Source organism: Neolamprologus brichardi, chromosome 6 (assembly GCF_056152115.1).
Source record: "Neolamprologus brichardi isolate AB-2024 chromosome 6, ASM5615211v1, whole genome shotgun sequence".
NCBI lineage: Eukaryota > Metazoa > Chordata > Actinopteri > Cichliformes > Cichlidae > Neolamprologus > Neolamprologus brichardi.
This window is the reverse complement of record NC_142109.1, coordinates 7,840,438-7,864,828: the sequence shown is the minus strand read 5'-3', so window position 1 is coordinate 7,864,828 and position 24,391 is coordinate 7,840,438. Positions and strand designations below refer to the sequence as shown.

General features: G+C 38.2%; 2 protein-coding genes across 2 annotated transcripts in view; one reads left to right on the top strand and one right to left on the bottom strand.

Annotated features, from left to right (window-relative positions):
* Window positions 1–1,430: 1,430 nt before the first annotated feature.
* ears2 (glutamyl-tRNA synthetase 2, mitochondrial) lies at window positions 1,431–13,886 on the bottom strand. Its single transcript, XM_006804345.3, has 10 exons — window positions 13,494–13,886; window positions 9,809–9,964; window positions 8,716–8,905; window positions 7,927–8,077; window positions 7,317–7,638; window positions 7,120–7,228; window positions 6,293–6,446; window positions 5,884–6,014; window positions 5,663–5,798; window positions 1,431–2,140 (listed from the first exon to the last, which is right to left on the bottom strand). Exons 1-10 carry the CDS (start codon window positions 13,675–13,677, stop codon window positions 2,042–2,044), a joined length of 1,632 nt encoding a protein of 543 aa, XP_006804408.2. The 5' UTR covers window positions 13,678–13,886; the 3' UTR covers window positions 1,431–2,041.
* Window positions 13,887–20,699: 6,813 nt separating this feature from the next.
* mslnb (mesothelin b) overlaps window positions 20,700–24,391 on the top strand; it is a 48,234-nt gene continuing 44,542 nt past the window's right edge. The window contains exons 1-4 of the mRNA XM_087841588.1: window positions 20,700–20,835; window positions 22,260–22,278; window positions 22,390–22,423; window positions 24,233–24,355. Of these exons, the coding sequence (XP_087697714.1) occupies window positions 20,700–20,835; window positions 22,260–22,278; window positions 22,390–22,423; window positions 24,233–24,355 (312 nt within the window). The remainder of the gene's footprint in view (window positions 20,836–22,259; window positions 22,279–22,389; window positions 22,424–24,232; window positions 24,356–24,391) is intronic.

Genomic DNA, 24,391 nt, shown 5'->3' with positions numbered 1-24,391 from the left:
ATGCATTTCACCTGCTTTGATGCAAATGTAAGTGTCACCAAGAGCACTGGAAACGCAACAAGAACATAACCACCAAAAAGGAAATGGTTTTGGAGGTGATGGCCACAGATCATCACTCTCTCAGCTCAGCTGACAGTAACTGCAAGCACAGGTACTACTAAAGGACTTAAGGCCCTCATGATAGCCTCATGGAGTCTGCTGTTCATGTTCTTAAAATAATTGTATCTCACTATTTAACCCTCCCTATACCAAAAAAGTCAAAGACTAATTGATCATTAGCAAATGTTGAGGACCTCTGTAAAAGTATTCAGGGGTGTATCTACACTGAGAAAGATCATTCACAAAAGGAGCGTTTAAGAGAGTCTTTTGTTTCAGACTCTATAAACATGCTAAATGAGGCCCAATGTTAAAGTTCATGACAGTACAGACTGTTCAGATCCAAATTTGCATCTGACCCATGAAAGACTTCTGGAAAAATGTCCTTTGAACAGATTAGAGCAGAGTGGAGATGTGCGGCTATAATGCACAGCATTATGCTTTTAGAAAACCAAACACTGTCAAGCACAGTGGTGGAGGTGTGATGATTTGGGCTTGTTTTGCAGTCACTGAGTCGACCATAAACTCCTCTGCATACCAAAGTATTCTAGAGCCAAATATGTTGTACAACAGCTAAAGCTTGACCCAAACAGGGTCAAGCAACAGGACAATGATCACAAACACAGCAACAAATCTACATCTTAAAAAGAAAAGACTCAAGCTGTCGCAATGGCCCAGAGTCCAAACCTCAGCCGTATTGAAATGTTGTGGTGGGAACAATGCATAACATAAAAAATGCCCCAAAAACCTCAATGAACTGAAGCAATGTGATTAAAAAAAAGACAAAAACAAAAGTAAATCCTTCACAACAAATGAAAAATTAATAGTCATAAAATAAACAATGACTTCAAATTATTGCTGCTAAAGGTGGTTCTACAAGAACTACCCAATGATGGCATGTGCTCAGTTTTTCACATGCTGCTTCTGCATTTTCTCTTTGTTTAGTAAATAATAACAGTGTAATTTTTAAATTTTTTGTCATGTCAGGTAATATTCACCTATATTTTTATTATTTTAAAACCTGGTTACAACCAGATTTTTTTTTATAAAGCTCAGAAGTGAAAGAGGGTTCATGATAACAAAAGGTCACTCTGCAACAAGATTTCACTTTAAAAGGGCTGAAGGTACTTCACACATCAGTCAACCCTGTGATGTCACAGGATTATAGAAGCAGAGGCATTATTTCACTGCCTGTTATTCTATATAACAGCATTATAAATGTCAGTTATCACACTAGTGTAGTGGAGTAAATAAATACTCAATAATATAAAAATAAAGGGAAGTAGAAGTACTTCAGAATGTGATTTCAAAATGTTTACCCTAGAATTTTTGTAAGCCATCTTTCATAAACAAAAACATTTTGAAAAGTAGTTAAATTAAATTGTTTAATTACACAAGTCTTACATCATTTAGAAAAAACAGAAAAGAATATAATAAAAGAATATATTATGTCACATTCAAAACAAAAAGCTGTTAACTGCCAGGAGAACAACTGAGCAGAAACTCTGTATTAAATTTAAATATATTTATCTATCGGTCTTTGGGGTATTTATTTATTGACGTTTTCATCTTGATCTTTTACATCTGCCCTTGAACTTGTAACACTTGTGACTGTACATCTGTGGACCAGTTCATTAAAATTTCTTCAGTAAAGTACCTTGATATTTGCATGGAAATATCAAGGTACTTCCCATCCATGTGTGAGCACAGCAACAGGTGTAAGGTCTCACATTACTGCATAACACAGGGTGAGTGCATAAAATTCTCAGCACCTTTTTCTAATATTTCGAGTATTAATCGGCATTCAGTTTATTTTAAAGGTGGCAGAATCACCATGTGTGAGATCAACATTCAGGCCAACCAGTCCAGCAGCATCTGTTTTCTTCAGGCCTCCATCAGTTAGCGCGGTGACTGTGAGGTGATGTAGTGGCGGGTAGTTTGGTCGTTAATCTGTTTCATTTGAAAGCAGCAGAAGTTTCTGGAATCGATGGCTGATCTCTGCAGAGCCCAGAGACACCATCATCTCAGCAACACTGGGACCTTGCTGCAGGTCAGAGGGGAAGAGAGGATCAGGGGTCAGAAAAAGTTGACACAATCAACCCAGCCAGCATCCTGTGTGAAACACAATCAAGAAACAGCTTCCTCTTTCTTCATGCCTGCCCTCACCAAGTAAGCAGGCCCAACGTGGCGACTAAGTAGACGACTGTTTGTCATTACCGCCACCTTTCAAAAACGGTATTGTGGAGTTCAGTTGAGTTCATTTCACATAAGGAAATGAACATATGGCACGTGCTATGAGTATTTTTCTGATTTCAGCAGCTAGACATGATTGAATCTGCTGATCTGCAGTTTGACAAACACAATTTTAGAAATGAGACTACAGAAACGAAAGTGATCTTTAAAAATGACCGATGGACATCATTTTAAGTTCCTCGTATTATCCTACTTATCTGTAACTACTCTAAAGCACATGGTGTTCTTAAGGACGAGCAAACGTGACCTCTAAAGTAAAGATCAAAACAACAAGCGCTGATCTTTGCTTGATTAATTTAACCACAGACCTCACAACCTCATTAACATGCAGAGGTGTGTGTGTGTGTGTCTGTCTACTTCTGCCAAATATGGCCACCTATATGAAACCTTTCAGATAGGAAGAGTCAGGCCGGCAGCTACAATAAGACACGTGCAGAATAAAAGCTCTTGGAGGTAAGAACATATAATTGTTATATTTATTATGAAATTATTAAGCTTTTTTAAAATATGTTTGTTATTTTTTTAACTGCTATAACAGAAATCTTGTATCTACAACTCTTCATTAAAGACTGCAGTCTGTATCTGACGCTGGAAAAAAAAACAGTATTACATCATTGCAGGAACTTCCATTAACAAAGTCTTGTGATCAGTATGGGAACTGGATGACTTTGCAAGAAAAGGTCAAAACATCAATTAAACGTAGTTGGGGTCAGAGTTGAACTGTCGCCACTGAATTAATGACCACCTCTGCTTCAAGAATGACTTTAGCCACTAATAACGTTTGAGTGAAAACTAGCAGCAATGAAACCACACTTGTGGACTTCTATTTTAACTACTACAAATACTTATTGACTTTTTAGAACCCATTGGGAGACAAGTTTGAGAAAAGACGAGCACTATAGTAATTCAGAACTAGCTTTACTTCACAGATTTTGCACATTTCCGTGTGTTCTTTTTCAGACAAGCTGCAGCGCACATTACCCCTACACCTGACTCATTTTTAAACTTGTGGTTTCCAGTTCTGACAGAGTTCAACTCAAATGGTGACAAGTGATATTTGATAAAACTTCTGCAGCTCATTTAGAAGGTGATAGGACTTTATTTATACACTGCTTAAAAAATTAAAAGGAACACTTTGAAAACACATAATGACTATAGACTGGGTAACATTTTAGGAATGAAAGATGGCACATTGTTTGTTGGAAATGAAAATTATCACCTTACAGATCATTGAATTCAATTAAACACAAGAAATCAAAGTATAAAAAATAATGCAGCAGGCTACTCCATTCTGCCTAAATTGCATTGTAGCAACTCAGAAGGACACTCAGTAGTTTGTTTGGCCCCCACGTGCTTGTATGCATGGTTGACAATGTCGGCGGACGCTCCTAAAGATTGAAGTTGATATCCTTATGGCGATCTCCTCCCAGATCTGGACCTTGTTCATTTGAGCTCCTGGACAGTCTGGTAGCTTAGACTGGAGCCAAACATAATGTCCCAGAGGTGCTCTGTTGGATTTACTTCAGGTGAATGTGGAGACCAGTGGTATTCATTCCTTTATCCTCCAGAAACTGCCTACATACATTCACTACATGAGGCCAGCGTAGGGTCTGAGTGGCTCCAAGGATTTCATTCCGATACTTAACGGAAGGGGTGCTGTTGCTTAGCCTATAGAGGTGTGTGTGTCCCTCTATGGATATGCCTCGCCAGACCATCACTGACCCACCACCAAACCAGTCAGGCTGAACGATGTTACAGGTAGGGCTGGGCTATATCATACCGTTCACGGTAATACCGGTGTAATTTTGGGCAACGATAGGAAAATGAAATATCGCAATAGAATATGGGTAAAACGCGCATGCGCAGTGCTTATGTTTACATAAGCACATGGTGGCGACGCAGAATGAGAAGAGCGAAAGTGGATCGTTGAATGAAACGGATGAACCAGAATTGGTTTGTAAAAATGCTGCAACTTCAGTGGTGTGGAACTGGTTTAGCTTTCGTCCGTCAGATACACAACAAAGCACTATTTTTGGTAGAGCATGCTAGCGGGCCGTCGTTATTACATTGTTGTTTGGAAAATACGGCGCACTTAAAATCAATCCTTTGATTTTTCTGAAAATCAACAGTGCCCCTTATAATCCAATGGGCCTTATGTATGAATTCTGGTTGTGTTTACTGACCTCGAAATGATTTTATGTCATACACGGCGCTCGAAAATCTGTCAAATGTTTTAGTACGACTTTGCTAAGCTACGAAGCCGCACTGCTTGATGGATTGTCGGAGCATTACGGCTATCGTAGGCAGGAGCCTCGCGGAGTGATACGTACTGTGCTTCAACATAATATTACCGTATTGTGTGTGTATAAGCTCTTTTTAAGTTTTGTGGATATTATACATGGTTATGCTGAGGATATGTCGGCCAATTTCTACTGGAAATGCCTTTTGGTTAAACTGTCAGCAAGGAATTTGCACTGTTACATTTATATATAACTTTAGTGCACATAAAAAACAGCTGCTTGTTTAAGTGAAAACACATTGATGGGATTTTTTGCACTAATAAAGTTGTGGAGTTGTAAAGTATTTTGTCTAGTGTCAATTATATCGTCAGTTATATTGTTATCGCAAATTTTCAAATGTATATCGTGATAAATATTTTTGGTCATATCGCCCTGCTCTAGTTACAGGCAGCATAATTTCCTCCACGGCGTCCCCAGACCCTTTCACATCTGTCCAATGCTCAGGTTGAACCTGCTCTCATCTATTAAAAGCAGTTCTAATACTATGGTAAATGCCAAACATGCTTTACAGTGCTCAGCAGTGAGAACAGGGCTCACTAAAAGATGTTGGGCCCTCGGCCACCCTCAAGAAGTCAGTTTGTGATTGTTTGGTTCGAGACATTCACACCAGTGGCCTGCTGGAGGTCATTTTATAGCTCAGATATTAGAAGATATGATATTAGAAGTGACACTGACCCTAGCCAAATGCAAAACTAGTCAAAAAGAAGCCAGAAAAGATGAGGAGGAAAAAATATCAGTGTCCTCCACCAGTAAAACCATTCCCGTTTTGTAGCTTGTCTCATTGTTGCCTCTCTAGTGAACCTGTTGTTCAGCTGAAACTGATTAAAACCCCCACTGCTACTTAAGAAGAACTGACTTGATCTTGTACTCTGATTAAAAAGTGTTCCTTTATATTTTAAGCAGTGTATATATTTGTTTTTGCTTTGCAACCACATATGCAGGTAGTGTATAAGATGAAAAACAGAGTTCGCACTATCTGTCATGAAAACACTCTACAGGACGAGGCTGGGTACCTGCTGACCGCTGAGAACCAGACGTAACAGCTTCATCACCTCCCTGTACTTGGTGGCTTTAACCTGCTTAGCCACAGCTTTCAAGTCTTTACCGAGTCGATCCACCGAAAGCTCATCGCTTCGCTCTTCTATCAGCCTAAAAGCACAAATTCAATTGTTTAAAGTCACATTGAGAGACTGAAACTGTAAAATGAAAGATGAATGAAACAGGCTGTACACACTTCAGCACTAATGAAGCAATGTGCTGGCCCTCTCCAGTGAGTGATGCCACCTCCTGGCTGGAAAAGGAAGGACGCACCCACAAGTAAGAGTAAGTGGGACTTACAAGCTCCTTCAGGAAGGATATGTGACCCTGTTAAAGAGAGAAGAACATTGTTTCCATAATAGTGCACACTGTTTGGACATCAGACTAGAAGCCACACCAGTGTAGGACAGTATTTAACTACAGATCAACAACTGACAATAGCTGGTTTCATATCCTCAACATACCAGAAATCAAATGATAGGAATACACACAAATGCACTACAGTCACTATAAGGTCTATACAATTTAAATATTCACTAAAAAGGCCAAGAACCTTTTAATTAGCAGAGGAAAACAGAGTTAAACCAGAGTAAAGCCATGGTTACCTTACGGAGACGCAGAACCCGCCTGATGTAATCCTCGTGCAGCACATCCTTATCCTGGATCTGTTCTGCGTAGGCCTGATAGATTTGCTCCCGCAGATCTTGTATCAGCAAATCACACTGCTGCTCATCTTCAATTCGCTGCTGCAGGTGAAGTCTGTCATAATCACAGAGAGTTTCATTTACCTCTTAAAATGAATATGTATTTATATATTCCTTTTCATCTCTTCTTTTTAATAAGACTTCCTCATGTTCCAGTTGGAAACATTTATGCATCACCAGAGGAAGTCTGAATTAGGCTGTTCTGTATCTTGAATTGCTCATTAAAGGCAAAAGTTTTTTGTTGGGACATTTGTTGGCAATAAAATGAAAAGAAAAAAAAAAGCACTGGGTTTTAGACGACTCCTTTCAGTCTGTGTCTCATGGTCTCACACTGGCCAAATTAACAGTACTGAAGCCTCAAAGCCGGTCTTCATGAACACGCTCGTGTTCACTGCAGTAAAAATATAAAAACAGTTGTATAAGAACCAGTCCAGGATGCCGCATCTTTAATTATCAAAGATCAAGAACTTGGCAAGTATGAAAAATCTGCACTGATGCACTCTCAGAGTACCGAGTACATAGTTCTGTGGCTCATTCAGTCATTATCATGTGAAAGTAAGAGTGACTCACGTCTGCATGATAGAACGCGATCACTTCAACAGACTGAAGAATGAACAGACATCATGCATCTTTCGTCTTTTGCTTTAAAAAATGAAATAAGGCCTAAATAAACAGAACGTAGGCAATAAAACCAGGACGTATAAGCTTAAAGTGAAGTTCTGACTCACCTGTTGAACTCTGGCAGCTTCTCGAGGTCTAACAAAGCAGAGTGAGTCGTGATCTTTGAAGGGTTAAACTCAGAAATCAGTTCATCTATCCTTCTTCCCATTCGATTAGCTATATGGGAACACAAGACGTTGGACTTTGATATAATGATCACTGTTTATAGTCTGTTTACAGTTTTGCAGAGCCTCCCATCACTCACTGTTGAATCCAGATCCACAGTTGGTTGTTGTATCCAACAGAGCCTCTGGCAGGACTCCGTCTCTCTTGAATGTTTCGATGAATATGTCCCCCTGCCTCTTTGACAGCTTACTGCCATCTTTGTTCATCAGCAGCGGCAGATGTCCGAACGTGGGCGGCTGCCATCCAAGAGCCCGGTACATGAGGAGATGTTTGGAGGTGGAGATCAGCCACTCTGAACCCCGCAGGACATGGCTGACCTTCATGTAATGATCATCTACAACGTTGGCGAGGTGATAGGTGGGGAAACCGTCTGCTTTTATCACCACGGGATCCCCCTCCACCTAAAAGAAAATGACAGAGGATGTGTTTAAAAGCAGGAGGAGCCAGAAGAAATCTGGCAGATAGACTGAAAACTAAAGGCAGGTTTTTGCATTCAGGTACCACTGTTAACAGCTCATTATATGGATACGCTTGTTTTAAAAGCACAGTTACAATCTGAACCTCAAGAAATTTTAAATTTATTTCAATCAAGCAAGAATATTTATAGTCAAACATTAAAAAACAACAAAAACGTTAGCTTTATTAGACATGGTTACACGTTTAGCATGAAGCCCAGTGAAAAGCCCAACCTGTGCAACCTCATGCCGATTCCATCCAAAGATCAGATCCTGAAAAGGCTCAATGCCCTCTTCCAGACGAAACCTGATCACATATGAAGCTCCCTGAGCCAGCTTCTCCTGGACCTGGTCGGCCCGCAGGTGACGACACCTGTTGTCATACCTGGAGAGATGCAAACATTGTCAGAACCTTGACAAACAAAAGCACTGAGCGCAACTCCCCCCGAAGGCCAAGGGCTTCACTAAAACCTTAATGTTTTATAATATTTTTAATACAACATGCTGACGTCAGCCTGCTTTAAAACCTGTCCGATCTTTAACCTACGACCTTGAAACATTACAAAAGAAAATTTATTATCTCTTTATTATTTTTACCCACATGATTGGAGCAGAATTGTCTGAAATCTTTGGCTTCTACAAGCTGTAAAAAACAAACAAACTAGATTTTAAGATATATTCATGCAGTGTTTGATTGTGTGAAACTTTATGGTGTCATTGTGTCGTCGTAGCGTGGCGTCTTACTGAAAAAATAAAAGGTTTGCTGTCAGTTTTCTCCAGACCCTTTCATATCATATATTTCTCAATATGTTTCTTGAATTTTTTCAGGGCCAACTTTGACCTTGGCACTAACGATGAAGGTCAAGGTTAAATCCTTAGCCAACATGTTACTCAGGTCCCCCATGGCCTAGTATATTGCTGTGAAGTGTATTGTCTGAAGTTTGAAGATGATACATTAAAAAAAAAAAAAAAAAAAAAGAGTGGGTAATATAAAGTTTTTTACTGATTTGGGTTCTGAATTACCTTGGGGTCTGCCCCGACCTTAATGCCTCTTTTTTGAGCAGCTCCAGTCTCTGAGAGCTGCAGAAACAGTAGTAAGCGTGATCACTGTCAACAAGCTGCCGGGCTGTCTGATTGTAGAGGTCGAGTCTCTGAGACTGCAGGTATGGACCTGTCGGGCCACCTCGACGTGGACTTTCATCTGGAGGTATACCTGTGTGAAAGATTCAGCTTAGATGGTAGCAACAACTTAGCCAAACGCTTTTAAAGTCAATCCCCGGTATTTGTGGGGGTTAGGGACCATACCTGCCCTCAAAACCTTGAGACCCCCTCTAAAAACGCTTAAAACTGCGTATTTTAATTTTCCCGGGATCTTTGTGTTTGTAATTTCCGTAATAAATCAGCGAATAATTTGGAATTAAATCCATGAACTGTGAATAGACGGGGATCGACTCTATTAGGATTTAATGCAGTGATTGCATTGATCCATTTACCCAGTGTTATTCAGCAGATCAACCCCTGAGAAAAGACACTTTAGGGTGTCTAAAAAATGTGATCAACCAAGATCAATTTTCAACACAGTGTTAAATTGAACGCAGTTAGCAGTTCTGTAAGAACTGTTTAATGCGCTTAAGTTTTTGAACAATATTCAAAATTCAGCCAGTAGTTTCTGTGTAAGCATCAGATCAACTGATCCCTCCTTCTGTGTTCATCATCTGCCATTACCTCATATTAATAAAACACTCAAAAAAGCACAGTGTGCTTTTCACTGAGCCGAACCCAAAAAGCAGATCTAAAGACAACTTTTAACAAACCGACGTCACTTTGAAAAACAAAGAAATGGAGAACCACGGCCCATATTTGTGTCAGACTTTGTGTTTTTCAGGAGACATCTATATCTCGTATTATATAAATGTTCTATATATGTACAGACTGAACAATAAAAGGAAATGTTTACTTATTTCTTATGTTGTTATCTTAGGTTCATTTTCTATGTACTGATGAAAGTAGATTCTTCACTTGGGAGCCACATTAGATGAAAAAAATGAAGTGGTCATGATTGTGTACAAAGAGCTACGTATTACAGAGTCAATCCTTCTGGACTAGTGTCTCTTACCAGCCCACTCTAACATGTCCTCTATGGACTCTGCTGCTCCTGGTACCAGTCTGCTCTGATCCGTGTCCTCCAGCCGCAGGATGAATACACCTCCATACTTCTTTGCAAATATGTAATTGTAGAGGGCAGTTCGAAGTCCGCCGAGGTGTAAGAAGCCTGCAGAACAAAGCATTAAATCATTACAGCATCCGATTGCAGTTTTGGAGGTTGTGTGTGTGAGAGAGCCAGCACACACACAGCACCAGAACACTAAAAATGAACCAGAAAATGCATCATTAATGTTACATATGAAACTACTCTCTTTCACAAGAAAAACCCTAATTGTTATCAATCTTGTGACTTACATCAGACAAAACTTGCAGCTGCACTCACACTTTGTGCTGAACAAAACTATCTGACATAAGCTGAAGCAAAAAACACGCAAAGCTTACGCTGCACCATATTTATGCTTCTTTGCACGAATGCCAGCAAACACCATGTAACATGTATTATTGCCTCTTATTTCCTTGTCTAGGTTTGCAGTGCAAACACTTCACACACACACACACGAGTCATTTTTGCCAGAGTCACTGTCAACCCACATTTTTTAACACATGGAAATAAATAAAAATGCTGAAGTCAGCTTAAGTGGAAAATTACATTCATGTATACATATACATATATCTAATGAATACTCCTTTATTTATGTCAGTAATCACTGATATATCCCATGTGTAGCATTTAGTAAATAGAAAGTTGTGTTTTTACTGAAAAGAATAGCTGCACCATGTTTTAACCTCTTAAGCCCCAACGCCCCCTGATACGGGGGCAAAAAGCAGGAGATCAGTTAGGCTTGGGGCTTAAGAGTAGGGCTGGGCGATATGACCCAAAATTCATATCTCGATATTTTTTAGCTGGGTGGCGATATAAGATATATATCTCGAATTTTTTTTTTAAAGCCATAAGTTAAGAACAAAAAGAGTTCTTAGTCACACTGTGTCCCAGGTGTCACACAGGCATTTTTATTTACATACAGCATAGATTTACATGAAGAAATTACTCAAAAAAAAATTATGAGCATTTATTAAATAATCATGCTCCATAAATAAAAGAAAACAATGTTGTTTTTGTGCATAGCTCATAATTGTGCAGTCAAAATGTAAACTAACAGACGCTGAGCATAATAACAAAGACAGATTTCACAGCTGCTCTGTTCCCAACTTCTACTGCGTGACTGACAGCCTTGAGTTTGAAATCCTCTTTGTAACCATGTCTCTTAACAGGAGCCATGTATGGCCCCTATACACACACAATATGATAATATTACGTTGAAGCACAGTACGTTTCACTCCGCGAGGCTCCAGACTACGGTAGCCGTAATGCTCTGACAATCCATCAAGTTCTGCATCTCTGTAGCTTACCAAAGTCGTACTAAAACATTTTTTGACAGATTGCTGAGCGCTGTGTACCACATAAAATCGGCTCGCGGTCAGTAAGCACAACCAGAATTCATACATAAGGCGCGCTGTCAACTTTTGAGAAAATGAAAGGATTTTAGGCCCTGCAGCCCCTGTGGGCTGCATGTCGTTAGCATGGTTAGCTCGTTAGCGCGGTTAGCTCGCTAACACGTTGACGCCGTCCAGCCCCACAACTCGCTAACGGAGATTTGCCGTGTCCATCTTGTCGCTGCCTGCAGGTGAAGCTATGGGGGAGGAGGGGGAGTTGTGTTCAGTGAAGGAGAGGCGAGGCCGAGTAACGTTGCATAGAGACAAAAGTGGACGAAAGAGAGGCAAACTTGTGGCTCCACAAGTATAATTATAACGTAACATAGACTATATCGATATAAAGGATATTGTCACATCTTATATCTCGTATGAAAATATATCGATATTTTTTAAAAACTCGATATATCGCCCAGCCCTACTTAAGAGGTTAAATAACCTGACATTAAAAATGCGAAAGCTACTGAATATATGGCAGTTATAACCAGGACTATTGTTGATTAAGATTTAACTCTAAAATGGTGTATATATACAAATCTAGATCAACACTAAAACTAAAAACAGCAGACTTCTCTACCTCTTTCAGTAACTGCCCATTGACATACATGAAAAACAATTCAGATTATGGGACAAAATCCATTTCCAAGTTTATATGGAACTCAAATTCGAAACACTACAGATAAGAAAGGATAAGGAGGGTTTGGCACTCCCAAACCTTTAGGCATACTTTCATGCTGCACAAATCAGGTATATATATATATATATATATATATATATATATATATATATATAATTTGTTGGTGTGACAATGATTATGAAGCCAAATGGAAGAATTTAGAAAAATCAGTACAAGGAAAGCCTTATGGGAGACAGAAGAAGCAATGAGTGTAATTAAACAGCTGAATTAAGTCACTCAGTTTACGTTAAAAATATGGTTTAATCTGGTAAGAAAATACAAACTGGAAAAAGAGCTCAGACTGCTTCGATGGATAGCTTATGATAAGGGTTCTATTGGTTCTATGAACCAAAGATGTAAACAGTGGATTCCTAATGGATTAACAGCAATAAGTACACTAATTAAAGATGGGAATTTTATGACCTTCCAGGAGATTAAACAAAATATGATCTAAGCAATCAAGATCACGATAGATATTTGCAGATTAGGGACTTTTTTAATAAAGAAGTAAAACGTAGTGTAAATCTGGATAAAAATTCAATAATCAAAACCATAACTGAAGCCTACAATGCAAAAAAAAATTAGAATAATCTCTACAATTTACGAGCATATAATGGAGGCAAGATGGTGTACAACAATGTATGTAAAACTGTGGCACAGAGAGTTGGGAGTGAACATATCTGATGAGGAATGGTCACAAATTTGGAAAACACAGCAGGCAACAACATCATCATCACGTGTCTGGAGATTGCACTGCTGGAAAAATGTAATTAGATTTTTTATAACACCCCAAATTAGGAACAAACACACTTCATTCACACTTTCATGTGTTCTGGTTCTGTCCCAAGATCGCAAAATTTTGGGAAGATGTTCATTTAGTTATAGGTAAAATTCTGGGTTATGCTGTATCTAAGTCTTGTACATTATTATATCTTGGTGTCATTACGGGAAATGTGCTGAAAGAAGATAGAAACATATTGAAAATTATGCTTGCAGCCGGTAAAAAGGCAATCACAAGGAAATGGTACAAGACAGACCCACCATCGCAGGATGAACGGATCAATATTATAGACGAAATACAAATTATGGAACAACTGACTTACAAAATAAGGACTCAGGAAGATCAATACCATCGAAAGGGGGAGAAATGGACTGATTACATAAACTCGACAGGATAAAGACCATCACATTGATCATGAGAAACGATCAAATTGTAATAATAATAATAATAATAATAATAATTTATTTTATTATTTTTTATTTTTATGTTCTGTTTTGTTGTTACACTCTATCTCCCTGTACAATGTTTAAAGAAAACAATAAAAAGAAAGTATCAAAAAACAGCTATGGGTGCAATCAGACCACAAGTTAGACGAACAAAACTGAAGCATAAAAATATCCATCTAAAACGATTTTGGGGGCTGTTGACATTTTATTTTCTCCATAATTCTTTCAACTAAATTTACCGTGACACATGAGTGCGACTCATGTTTACAGCCAGGTCGTGCAGGATACCGAAAGACCTTACCTGTGGGACTGGGGGCAAACCTGACCCTCACCTCCCCCTGCACCGTTGAGCAGCACCTGTCGCCTGCTGCACGCAGCTGGAGCTCTGTCCGTCTGTTTCCGTCCGGCGTGAGGCAGCGAAACCCCCGGCGGACCTCCAAACTGTGCAGAAAAGACCGCGTACAGGTTTTAAACCACCGCGACATGATGACAGGTCACGAGGACACGAGCAGCATCCTCCGGGGTTTTTCACGCTCTCCCTCGCGCGCTGACCCGGCCGCGGTTAGGCACAGTTAGCCACGAGTGTTGCTAAAACCGCAGTAAGCACAAAAACAGCAACACACTAACAACAGTAGCAAAAAGACAAAGTTTGTCCACACATGTGCAAAAGCTCAACCGTGTTTATTACGTAGGTTACGTTCTTCTTCGTTGAAACTAAACCGGAAACGAATCCTTCAGACGTAAACCTGCTTACCGCCGCCTGTCGGAGGAGCGCTCGCTTCTTCCTTTAGGTTTCCTGGTGGCAGCACTGCCCTCTACAGCTGACTCTGTGTATAATTCAGCATCGTTTCATTTGGATGCCAAAACGAAATAAGAGCCGGTAGCTTTTATACTTGAGATAATATTTCTTTTATCTCGTGCATCCAGGTTGTTTGGTTGTCTTATTCTACTGATGTCAGACTCATTTTACATGGTGGGCCACTTTAATATTAACCTGGCCCAAATTGTATGAAATAAACACGTAAAATCAGAGAAAAAGTTCTGGTAGGTCATTGTCGTCATTTTTGTTAATCCCCAGAAAATGTCCTACTTTATTTGCACATTTATTTATTTTACTGTGGATGTATTGTTAGAAAATAATAATAAAAAATAAATAAATAAAAATGAAAACAAAAATCTATCTATATTAGATAATGGAAAAACAGGAACGTTTCTGTCATTTAATTAAATCTACTGTATAACTTTACTTCTGGTGTAATATGAATGGCTGTAAGGGATTCCTTTATCAGGACAAGCTGTAAAGATTATGAAAATATATGTGAATGTGTAAAATTGATTCCCGCCATTTTCCAAAGCTGTCGTCTGGGTCAGATTGAAGTGTTTTCTGGGCGATTCTGAAAGGTCAAATGCACTGCAACTTAAAAAGTTGCAGAAGCACATAAAATACATCAGAAAGAGAAAATAAAACACCACAAAAGCACACATACAAAAAAAGAAAACTCACAAAACATAACTGTGACATGATTTGGGTGAGACAATATTGTGAGGGAGCAGTCATAGGACAGTGAACTAACAGTAAAGCTTAATACCAAACATGTATATACAGTTTTAAATGAACCATGCAGTTAAAACACACATTACCTGCATCTTTTTCTTCCCCACAACACAGATAAATGCTCAGTTCTTTTAAGCGTGCCTGAGGGCAGTTCTTCACAGCTGCCACATTATTGTCTTTCTTTGTGTTTTGTGTGTTTTTGCAACATTTTTCTATTTGCTGGTATTTTCTTAAGTTGCAGTCCAGAGCCTTATGTTTACACCTCTGTCGTATGCCAACACTTTTTTTCTTTGCAAAAGATTAAAAAACAAAAAACTTCTCTCATCTCCTATATACAGTTTGTTATATTGACAAATACTGAAATATAATAATAATAATAATAGCAAATTAAACCTTTTGTTAATTCATTCAACAAATACTCATGTACTGTTACATGAGCCAAAACTTTCGCAATACTATTTTATTTGCTCTCCTTCCAGCTCGTGGTGACCACACTGAGCACACAGTGAAATCATTTAACCTGAAGTGACTCTTTGTGACGTAACAGTGACATTTATAAATATTTCTCTTGAGTTCACGGACCCCTGTTGTTTGCTGCCTATTCCATTATCATTATTATTTTGAAATATGGTTTATTTAGTAGGGCTTCTGCTTCTCTGAGGAGGAATATCTTAATTTCTAAAACATCTAAACACCAGTTAAGTTATGTTTAAAGAAAACAAGCATCGAGACTGATAATGGGTCTGAATATGGAAACATTGGGGTAAATACAAATGTTTCTGAGTCCTTACTGGAGACCACAGGGGAAGCTTGGCAGATGAAAAATGAATCAAAAAACTCAAGGATACAGAGAGCCTGGGAACACTGGGAAGTGAACCAGCAAACAAAACAAAGTGATAGCAGGGGACACCACTGTAAGTCAGATGAGAAACGGCTGGGGAGTAATCATGAGGCCGTACGCCGAGGGAGCACTCGGGTGATGTAGATCAACAACAGATCTCTTAGTCACACCTAAGAGACGCACAATCCATTTCATGGTTAACCTGTGTACTCACAACCAAATGTCATGATTCATGGATGGATGCACTTTGAGATGCAGATGTTGGACCTGCAGCAGCAGCATCAGAAATTAGGACCAAATTAGGTTAAATTACAACATGAAACTGCTCCCAGTCTTGACCAAAACTAGCAAAAAGTGATTCAATGTTAACCTCAGAGGATTGTGCAACATAACAGGTTTCACACTGACAGTCAATTCTAGTTTAGAGTAAGTCACAGCTGTTTATATAAGATACTTTACCAGTAACTCTTGTCAACGACAGGAACAGGTAAACAATGTGTACATCCACTTTGGGCAGACAGTAAGAGACATACACAGTCTGGTAGGTGGAGCAGCTGAAGTTCCTGGTGCTGAGACAGGACAAGAGGTGCTTGGTGATGGATTTCAGCAGCGGTTTCATGTTGACCTCCATCCACATCTTGACCAGATCTTGATTCAAACTCCAGACCTCAAGGGCCGATGTCCTGCAGGTTTTAGATGTGTCCTTGATCCAATACAGCTGATTCAAATGGCTAAATTACCTCCTCAACATGTCTTGAAGTTCTCCAAGATCTGGTAATGAACTAATCATTTGATTCAGGTGTGTTGACCCAGGGTGATATGTAAAACCTTCAGGACACCGGCCCTCGAGGCCTGGAGTTCGACACCCTGCTGTAGAGGGACTGCTGCCAAGTCTAATTCCCTCCACACTCAACACTGTCCCGACAGTCATGCTTGACGTCTGTGGCAGCAGTGAAGGAGAGGCTTTATAGCATGAATTCATGTGTTTCACCAAAAAGCTAATCAGCATTCATATGGTTACATATAACCTAATGTTTAGAGCAGTAAGTTAGCATATCATGGGATGGAAAATATCCATGTTGTGACAAAAGAAGGAGCAGAAAAACTCATTCTATCCCTCACTGGTCTTCTGAAGAAAGCTTGTTGAATTCATACCATAAATGATGCACGTGTCTGTTGTGTTCAAGAAAAACGAGTTCAAGATAGCATCTGGGACCTTCGAATTTATGACAAGTGGAAAAGTTAAATGGGAAGAAAAAAAGAAACTTACAGGAGAGCTGAACATGACCTGAAAGCAATGTGTTAATTAAACCTAACATCTGACTGTGATTCATCAAATAGATAGCCCAATGCCTCCCAAACAGCCATGAATATCAATAGCCACGTTCTTTTCATAAGTAGCTAGAGATGTAATACGATACACTGAAAACAGACAATGTGCATAAACAAACCGTCAACTTCAAGAGGAGCAATAAGACTTGTTATACACCAGCGAGTGTGAGTTAGTATTGTTTTTGTTGAAGTGCACAAGAATGTGTCACTCACAGATGAACTGACAGATTTGTGAGGCTGTCTAAAGGTTCTCACATGTCCTTAATAATGAACTAATGTTAGTTCAGGTGAGTAAAAAGTGTTGGCAGTAAGAGGCAGCGCCACCACTCGCCGTTAATTCACCGGCTTAAATTAGTACATCTGGACATCACGTTGTAATAAGAACCTGGTGCGTGACATCAAAAATAGTTCAGGGTTGCATTGCGTGTGTGAAAATGGCTTGATTATAGTGAGCCCAAAAAGGTAATGGAGATGTCTCCATTACCGGGATTTCTTCTCCTTTTTCATATTGTGAAATAACTCTGACTTATGTTCTCACTGTACCCGTCAGACGCCATGTTTCCTGAATCCTCTTACCGCTGATAAAACCTGTATTCATTTCTCTTTTCAGCCAGAGCAGCAAACCAGTTTAACTGGATCTGCGTGTGCATGCCATGCTGTGTACGAGGCAAATGAAGCCTCTCAAAACCCAAAATAACTTGTTTTCAAAATGATTGGACGCAGCATTTACTGTAGATATCTTGATTTTACAGAGCGAACGACAAAAGTTACTAAATGTACAGAGGAAAGCCTGAAGACAGACAAAATCTCTTTTTCATCATTGAGAAAAAGTCAGCCTTTATTTTGGTGTCTACACCAAATTGCAAAGAAATCCAAAAAACAAAGTGGAAGTGCAACCTGCTATTCAGAAATAACTTTATGCTGTATGTCTCTTGCTCCACTTTATACACACATTCACACACAAAGCAGCAGATTCCTTGCCATCATCTACATAAAAGCTCTGATTACAATATGATACACTCCTACAAAAAAAGTAGGGCCAGCCCTCTTGAGCAACAGGTAGGATTCAGCCATCATCACCGGTGTCACAGTCACAAGGGAACACACCCTTCAGTCGTGCGCCGGTGCCTCCAGTGTCAGAAGACAGTGTTTAACAGAGGCGATTTACAAGACCTGAACAACTCTACCTACAGACGTGATCTGGTAAGAAATCTGGCTTTGATTTGATTTGCTGTTATATCATTTTAAGTTCCTACTCAGCCCTGAAACTCCATCAAAAGGACATATTGCTCATTTTAAAGCTTATCACAGACTTAACTTAACTCATAGATCTACTTCTATTCAAGAGATGTTTAATCACTGCTGCATGTAGGCTTGTTATTCAGTAGCAAACAGGCGCAGATAAAGCAGAAAATCCCTTCAGCTCATAATAATTTGGTCTTTCTTGCCCTGCGAGGGTTTACCTCCAGTGACAACGCGCTATTTGGGGATTTCATGCATGGGAATAACAGCTACCTTATTAAACTGAGTCTTCAGGTTGGTGTGTTATCCTCGAAGAAATGGCATCACTGTGCTCTTTACAGTGGTACCAATAAAAAAAATATGACTTTCTAAAGGAGATCAAAATATTTTACGCTTGTTCATAAGAAAATATACTGCATTGAAAAATCTTTAAACACAGAAGCAGGAAAATATTAAAGTGCATACAGCAAATGGTACAAGTTATTACACGTCTATAAGTAAAGCATAAAAATAAAGTACTTCTTATATTTACTTATTTTTACTCGAACATAAAAGCAGTCTTAGCGAGGATGGCGTGTTTTATTGTTTCACGTTTTCTTATTCTCTATTTTATCCTGCATAAACTGACAGTTCAGATGACTGCCAGTAACAACGCAGTACTATTTACTTTATATATCTCAAGCTAACATTTAGAAAAACAACAACTCTGAAATGTCATTTTTTATATATATATTACATGGGTTTATTTTGAAATGTTTAAAATGCTGTGTAACCAGCATTAAAAGTACTAAAGTTTTCCAACATGTTCACACCTCTTCTCTTAATCTCTGTCTTTGAAAATGGCAACCAAAGTGTCTCAGTGGTGTTGGTCTTTCATCCGGCAGGCGTACAAAGGGCCGAGGAGGAGGAGGACTGATACTGAGCAAACGTTTAAACCTTAAATAATTATTTGTTCTTGCTGTTGCAACGTATGATGAGGCATAAACAGGGCGAGAGTTTTGGGGGGAGCCGATGTGTAAAATATTTGTATGATAAGAACTGCACAATTTATCTATAACATTATAGGTTTTTCTCTTCTTTTAGTAAATGATTATATTTTGACTGATGCTGGAGTAGAAATGGTCATTGTGTGTGGCATAGAAAAAAATCTAATTTGACCTCTTTTTAAAAAAAAAAAAAATTCTAGCACATGGGTCTTTTACTGATTATCTTCCCCTGTTTTTTCCCGCAGCTTTCCTGTCAAAATTAATAAATAAATAAAGACAACAACAAAAATCCCCCAAAACATATGAAATAAATCGAGCAGTCATTTTTCAGGCAGCCCCGCAAATTTGTTTGCGCTGATGGTAATGAATCCAAGCCACACAAGTCTTCTAGTGCTGTAATCACAATGATATAATATATAATATGGTGTTTAAAAAAAGAAAAAAGATAGAAAGGTTGAGAAAACTGAAGTTTTGAGTCAGGAAGGATGTCTGGTGTACAAATCAAACAGAAAATTTTATCATCACCAAAATTGGAATAAAGTGAACAAGAAACTTCAAATTTACAAAAGTCTTGTAAAATGAAAAATAACAGTTGAGGAAAAACTCAAAAAGCTAAATAAGTCATGTTGGTTTTGTATGTTTTGTAAGTGTGTGGCCGCTTTGTGGAAACAAACAAACCTCCCAAATGCAGATCAAAGCTGCTCCTTATAAAGTAATCACATGTATATCGATAAAGCTTTTGGTCACCATATCAAACCCCTTATAGAAGAATTGACATGTAGGTGGAGGCACATGTTTGGTCTGAGCGACTAACGTGTAAAGGAGCAGCATTTCAAGATACCAGTATGAGTCTCAATATTGCGTGCGAGAATGTTTGAACTTCTTTATATGTTTCTCAAGGAACAGAAGCAAGTGCCTAACATTGTGACAGGGCCAAGCCTAACGATGAACTCATCGGTGCATTGCGTGATTTCACTGTACCCAAACAAACGTACAGTTCTGTGAAAAGCAGCAGCAGCAGATTTGGATAAAGTTTTAGGTCATTTCTGAAGGAAATTGCCACAAAAGTCAAAATTAGGAGGTTTGTTAAAGGAATCACTCTACTAGTGATGACAATTTGCAATGTGTTTTATGAGCAGGGTAATGTGAAGGTTATCTTTGTTTTCATTGTTATAAGCCGTGTGAGGCAGGGTTTCAGCATTCTTTCCACTAATGCTTCAGTTCTTTAATGTCACTATGTTAAGGGTTACTTTAGGTGGCTGAATGTAAGACATCTAACAACCACTCCCTGATTCCTTTCAGCCACTAAACACAGGCATTAGAGTGAAAGGTCAGTAATAGACTGACTTTTCATTGTTTGCCTAAAAAGATTGGTTATATAATGTTTAAAGCTTTAGATGGCTTGAGCCACAAGCGGTTCGCCCCTAATTTGATGATGTCTGACCAAGATCATTTGTATAGCACTTTGGTACTGAGTGCCAGTTATTTTAACATCCCGATCATTAATCCACCTGTTAGTTATGTGATGCCTGTAGTTCCTGTAATGCCTGGATGACTGTGTCAGCTGCTTTCTCTTCTTCTCTCCCCAGTGATTTTCAACACAAAGCCCTCACACCTCATGAGACTGGTTGCATTATGAGAGCTCGCTACCTGTTCCTATTGGTTTACCTACTGGGAATCTCCTTTGGTAAGAGGAAGTTTTGTGTGTTTAATGTATAAGAATCAGCAGCTCATTAAAAGGAAAGACTGGTGGCATGATTGGGGGAAAAATCTCCTAAACTGACAATAAAATCACATCATTACAAATGTTGTTGAGATATTTTCATGTTCCTTTATTCCAATGACCTATGAATCATGAGGAACATGACTATTGTAGCCCCACAAACATTACTCTGCTGCTGTAAATACTCACTAGAACAATAAATCTGCATCCACACAAGCTTTATTTGCTCAGGTTCAGTTAATGTTGATTAAAATCTTGCTCAGCTGATGTGCTTTGCTGACACTTAAATAAGACCAATGGCCATTTTGCCTTGGACAGTGGATTAAGAAACTTACACATAATACACTTTAAATACTATAATCTAAAATTAACATATTAATATTTATAAGATAATATCATTTTTTTCTTTTTTAAAAATCCCACTCGTGTTCAGGTGGCTCACGAACTTCTCATAACTGTCAACTTTGCTTTTGATGCTTTTGATGAGGACTATTTTCAGCTGTGGATTTATACATATTTGTTTTTTCATGACACCAGTATTTATTTAAGCCATGAATAATGAGAATGAGTCAAAATGGTGCAACAATGGTGCGGTTCATGGGTGTGTTTAGGTCGTTTCTAGACCACAATAAGGGGCTTAAGCAGATAAATAACAATAGGTTATTTCATAGAATCAATTCTTACCACTGCTTTTACAGAAAATGTTTTTTATCCTTTTACTGTTTATATTTTATGCTTTGTAGGGTGGCCTTGGGCTTTAGAAAGGTGTCCAGAAACCAAATGTATTATTATTATTATTATTGTTATTACAAAACCAGAAACATTTTGACCACATATTATTTCAGCAGCACAATTTTAAAGCTACGTGTACCTTCTTGCTCATTTTGTGACGTCTTCTCCCTTATATGATGCCAGTATTGTTGACAGTTTCAACACTTGTCTGTAACCAGCCTCTTAGAATAGAATAGGAGCTTCTTTTTAGCATCAGCATTTTAATAATATACACTCTTTAGAGAGAGGGAAAAAAGCATTTTACTATTAAAAATATACAAATCCAGGTGGTTTTTGATGCCCTTCTACAACCTCATTAAACAACAAGCTGGGACTTTGTGTAAAATTGTAACTGAGAGGTGTGGATTGTATGCTTCTGAAAAATTCAAACCAAATCATTCATACTTAATCATGTCACTAATTAGCCCCACACAACCCTTAAATCAGCAATTTAAAAAACAAGAAAAGAGTTTAAACATTTGTTAAGCTATTTCCTGGCTGATTTTGCATTACAAATAGGACTTAAATAATTTCCAAACTCTGCTGTTTAAACAAGTTTTGGGGAAATGCATCGGTAGGATTCAGCTCTAACATGCAACTCTGTCTTATCCCAACAGCAGGATCCAGTGCACAGAGGTAAGATCAGGACACAGAAACAGACATAATATTTACACTTGTAAATTTTACACTCTTCTAAATGCAATAACCTGTATAATCTTTCTTTTCTGTAATTGGTGGATCTTGCAGTAGTGGAGTATGCACAAAAGATGCCTGCACACAGGTTAGTGTAACTGTAGCACAACACAACACAATACAAAGCTACAAGTACAAACGTCATATTGTTATTGCTTTCTATTCTTTTAAAACACATTTTCATGCAACATATGTTAAGCTGACTTTGAATATACGCAAACAGTCAGTATGGCTAGGATGTTATTTTGTTAGCGTGGTTGTGAGATCACAGGTACCGTCATGAGATTCTTGTTATGACTACAGTTGTCAAACTGCCCATAACGCATACCAAAAAGATCAGCTCATGACCTGTTCACATCGGTTTTTTCACTGAGCTTGATTACATACATTTGAAGAGTGACTGTGAAAACACTGGGTAGTGCACTGGTGTGGGTAAACATGTCAAACAATAGATTTCCCAGTATTTGATGTGAGTATGGCGAAATGCTTTATCACGTTAAGAAGCTTGTCAAAGGTTTTATTCATTTTTTCCTCACGTTGCCATTTCAGGAACGTAATATAGCATTTTTTATCAGGAAGTGGCAAAGGGAGCTTTTCCTTCCCACTTTGTTGCTGTGATTTGGTGTTATAAACTGAATTGAATTGAAAGTTAAAGAGGCTTGAAAAAAATCTTAAAGACCTTTGAGCTGATATTTTACCTTGACTTAGTCATAATTGATACCACTAACCGTGAATTCCTAATAATATTTATAATAATATTTATTATAAACTTCCTTTCTATAGCACCTTTTTTTAAAACCAGAGTTACAAAGTGAATCCCAAAATTTGTCAAAAAATATGAATCTATTCTGTCATGCTTTAAAGTCTGACAAGGAAAATGCGAAGCTAAATACATAATTTATATATTATTTATATATGTGGTTGTAAGAGGATGCTGGAGTTTAAGCAGTAGAAACGCTGAGTAGGTTTGTAACAAAACATACTGATTTTTATGTGGCAATATCAAGATTATGTTTCATGACAAATATTTTCAATATTAAAGAAAAATCTTTAATATTGAAAATATTTTTCTGTGTTATCTATGAATACATTTTATTTCTAAATTAAATCACTTCTACTTTAATAACTTTTATTTTGTCCTGTTTTAAGAGCATTAAGCAAATGTTGTAAAAAGATTAATTTAGCTAGCTAGCAGCTAAATTAACAACACCTTATTATAAGAACAGGAGACAGTTTAGAAATTAATTCAAGTGGCATAAATCTCACAGCGTAGCATAATATTGTTCCGATTTGTAGTGTCAGCCTAAAGTTTGCTAAGATATGCATCTGAACAAAATCTGCCCTGGGCAACTGGAAACAAACTAAGTGCTGCATTTGTATATGTGTGTATGTATATAACAACGATCAGCATAGATTCAGCACACCTAAATCAGATACCCTTGCCATAAAAATGGCGTCATCTATGGTGTGAACCTGTTGTTAAAACTAAATGACAACAGTAACTTCAGGACTTCTGACATAGTCACATTTAAAAACAAACTCTTTTTATATATCTTGCTATAACAATTCAGATCATTTTTATTGTCTTATTTTATTATTTTGTATTTTAACAGTTACTTCACATAATAAGGCCTTCAGTGTGGTGCTGTGGTGTTTTAAACATTCATGTTTTTATTGTTATTCTTTATGCTGCTGCCATAATACAGCAATTTCCTTTGTGGGATCAGTAAAGTATTCATATGAGAGGAATTATTAATCATGCAACCAGGCAATCGATGTAATGAATCACAATCAGACAATCAGGCACAATTAATCTCATTGCTTTTGCTTTTTAGTTATTGAAAAAAAAAATTTTGTTTCCATCTTAGTAATTTTTCCACTTGTTATAAATTTCAAGGTCCCAGACGCCACCTCGAACTTCTTACAGTGTGTGGGCCTGCCTTCAACAGACACGGGCGCAGATGACATGCGAAAGCTGAAAGAAATTCTTGAAGCCACAATGGATGTGTACACGTTTATGGTATGACTTCAACAAGCATTCAGCAGAACAACAGAT

What these genes read in the sequence shown, in the direction of transcription:
- ears2 (XM_006804345.3), bottom strand. Translation starts at nt 13,677, where the DNA reads ATGTCGCGGTGGTTTAAAACCTGTACGCGGTCTTTTCTGCACAGTTTG. An exon ending in ATCGGCATGAGGTTGCACAG is followed by an intron (nt 7,639 to 7,926) that starts GTTGGGCTTTTC and finishes ATTTTCTTTTAG; the next exon opens with GTGGAGGGGGATCCCGTGGT. An exon ending in GGGTTCTGCGTCTCCGTAAG is followed by an intron (nt 6,015 to 6,292) that starts GTAACCATGGCT and finishes TCTCTTTAACAG; the next exon opens with GGTCACATATCCTTCCTGAA.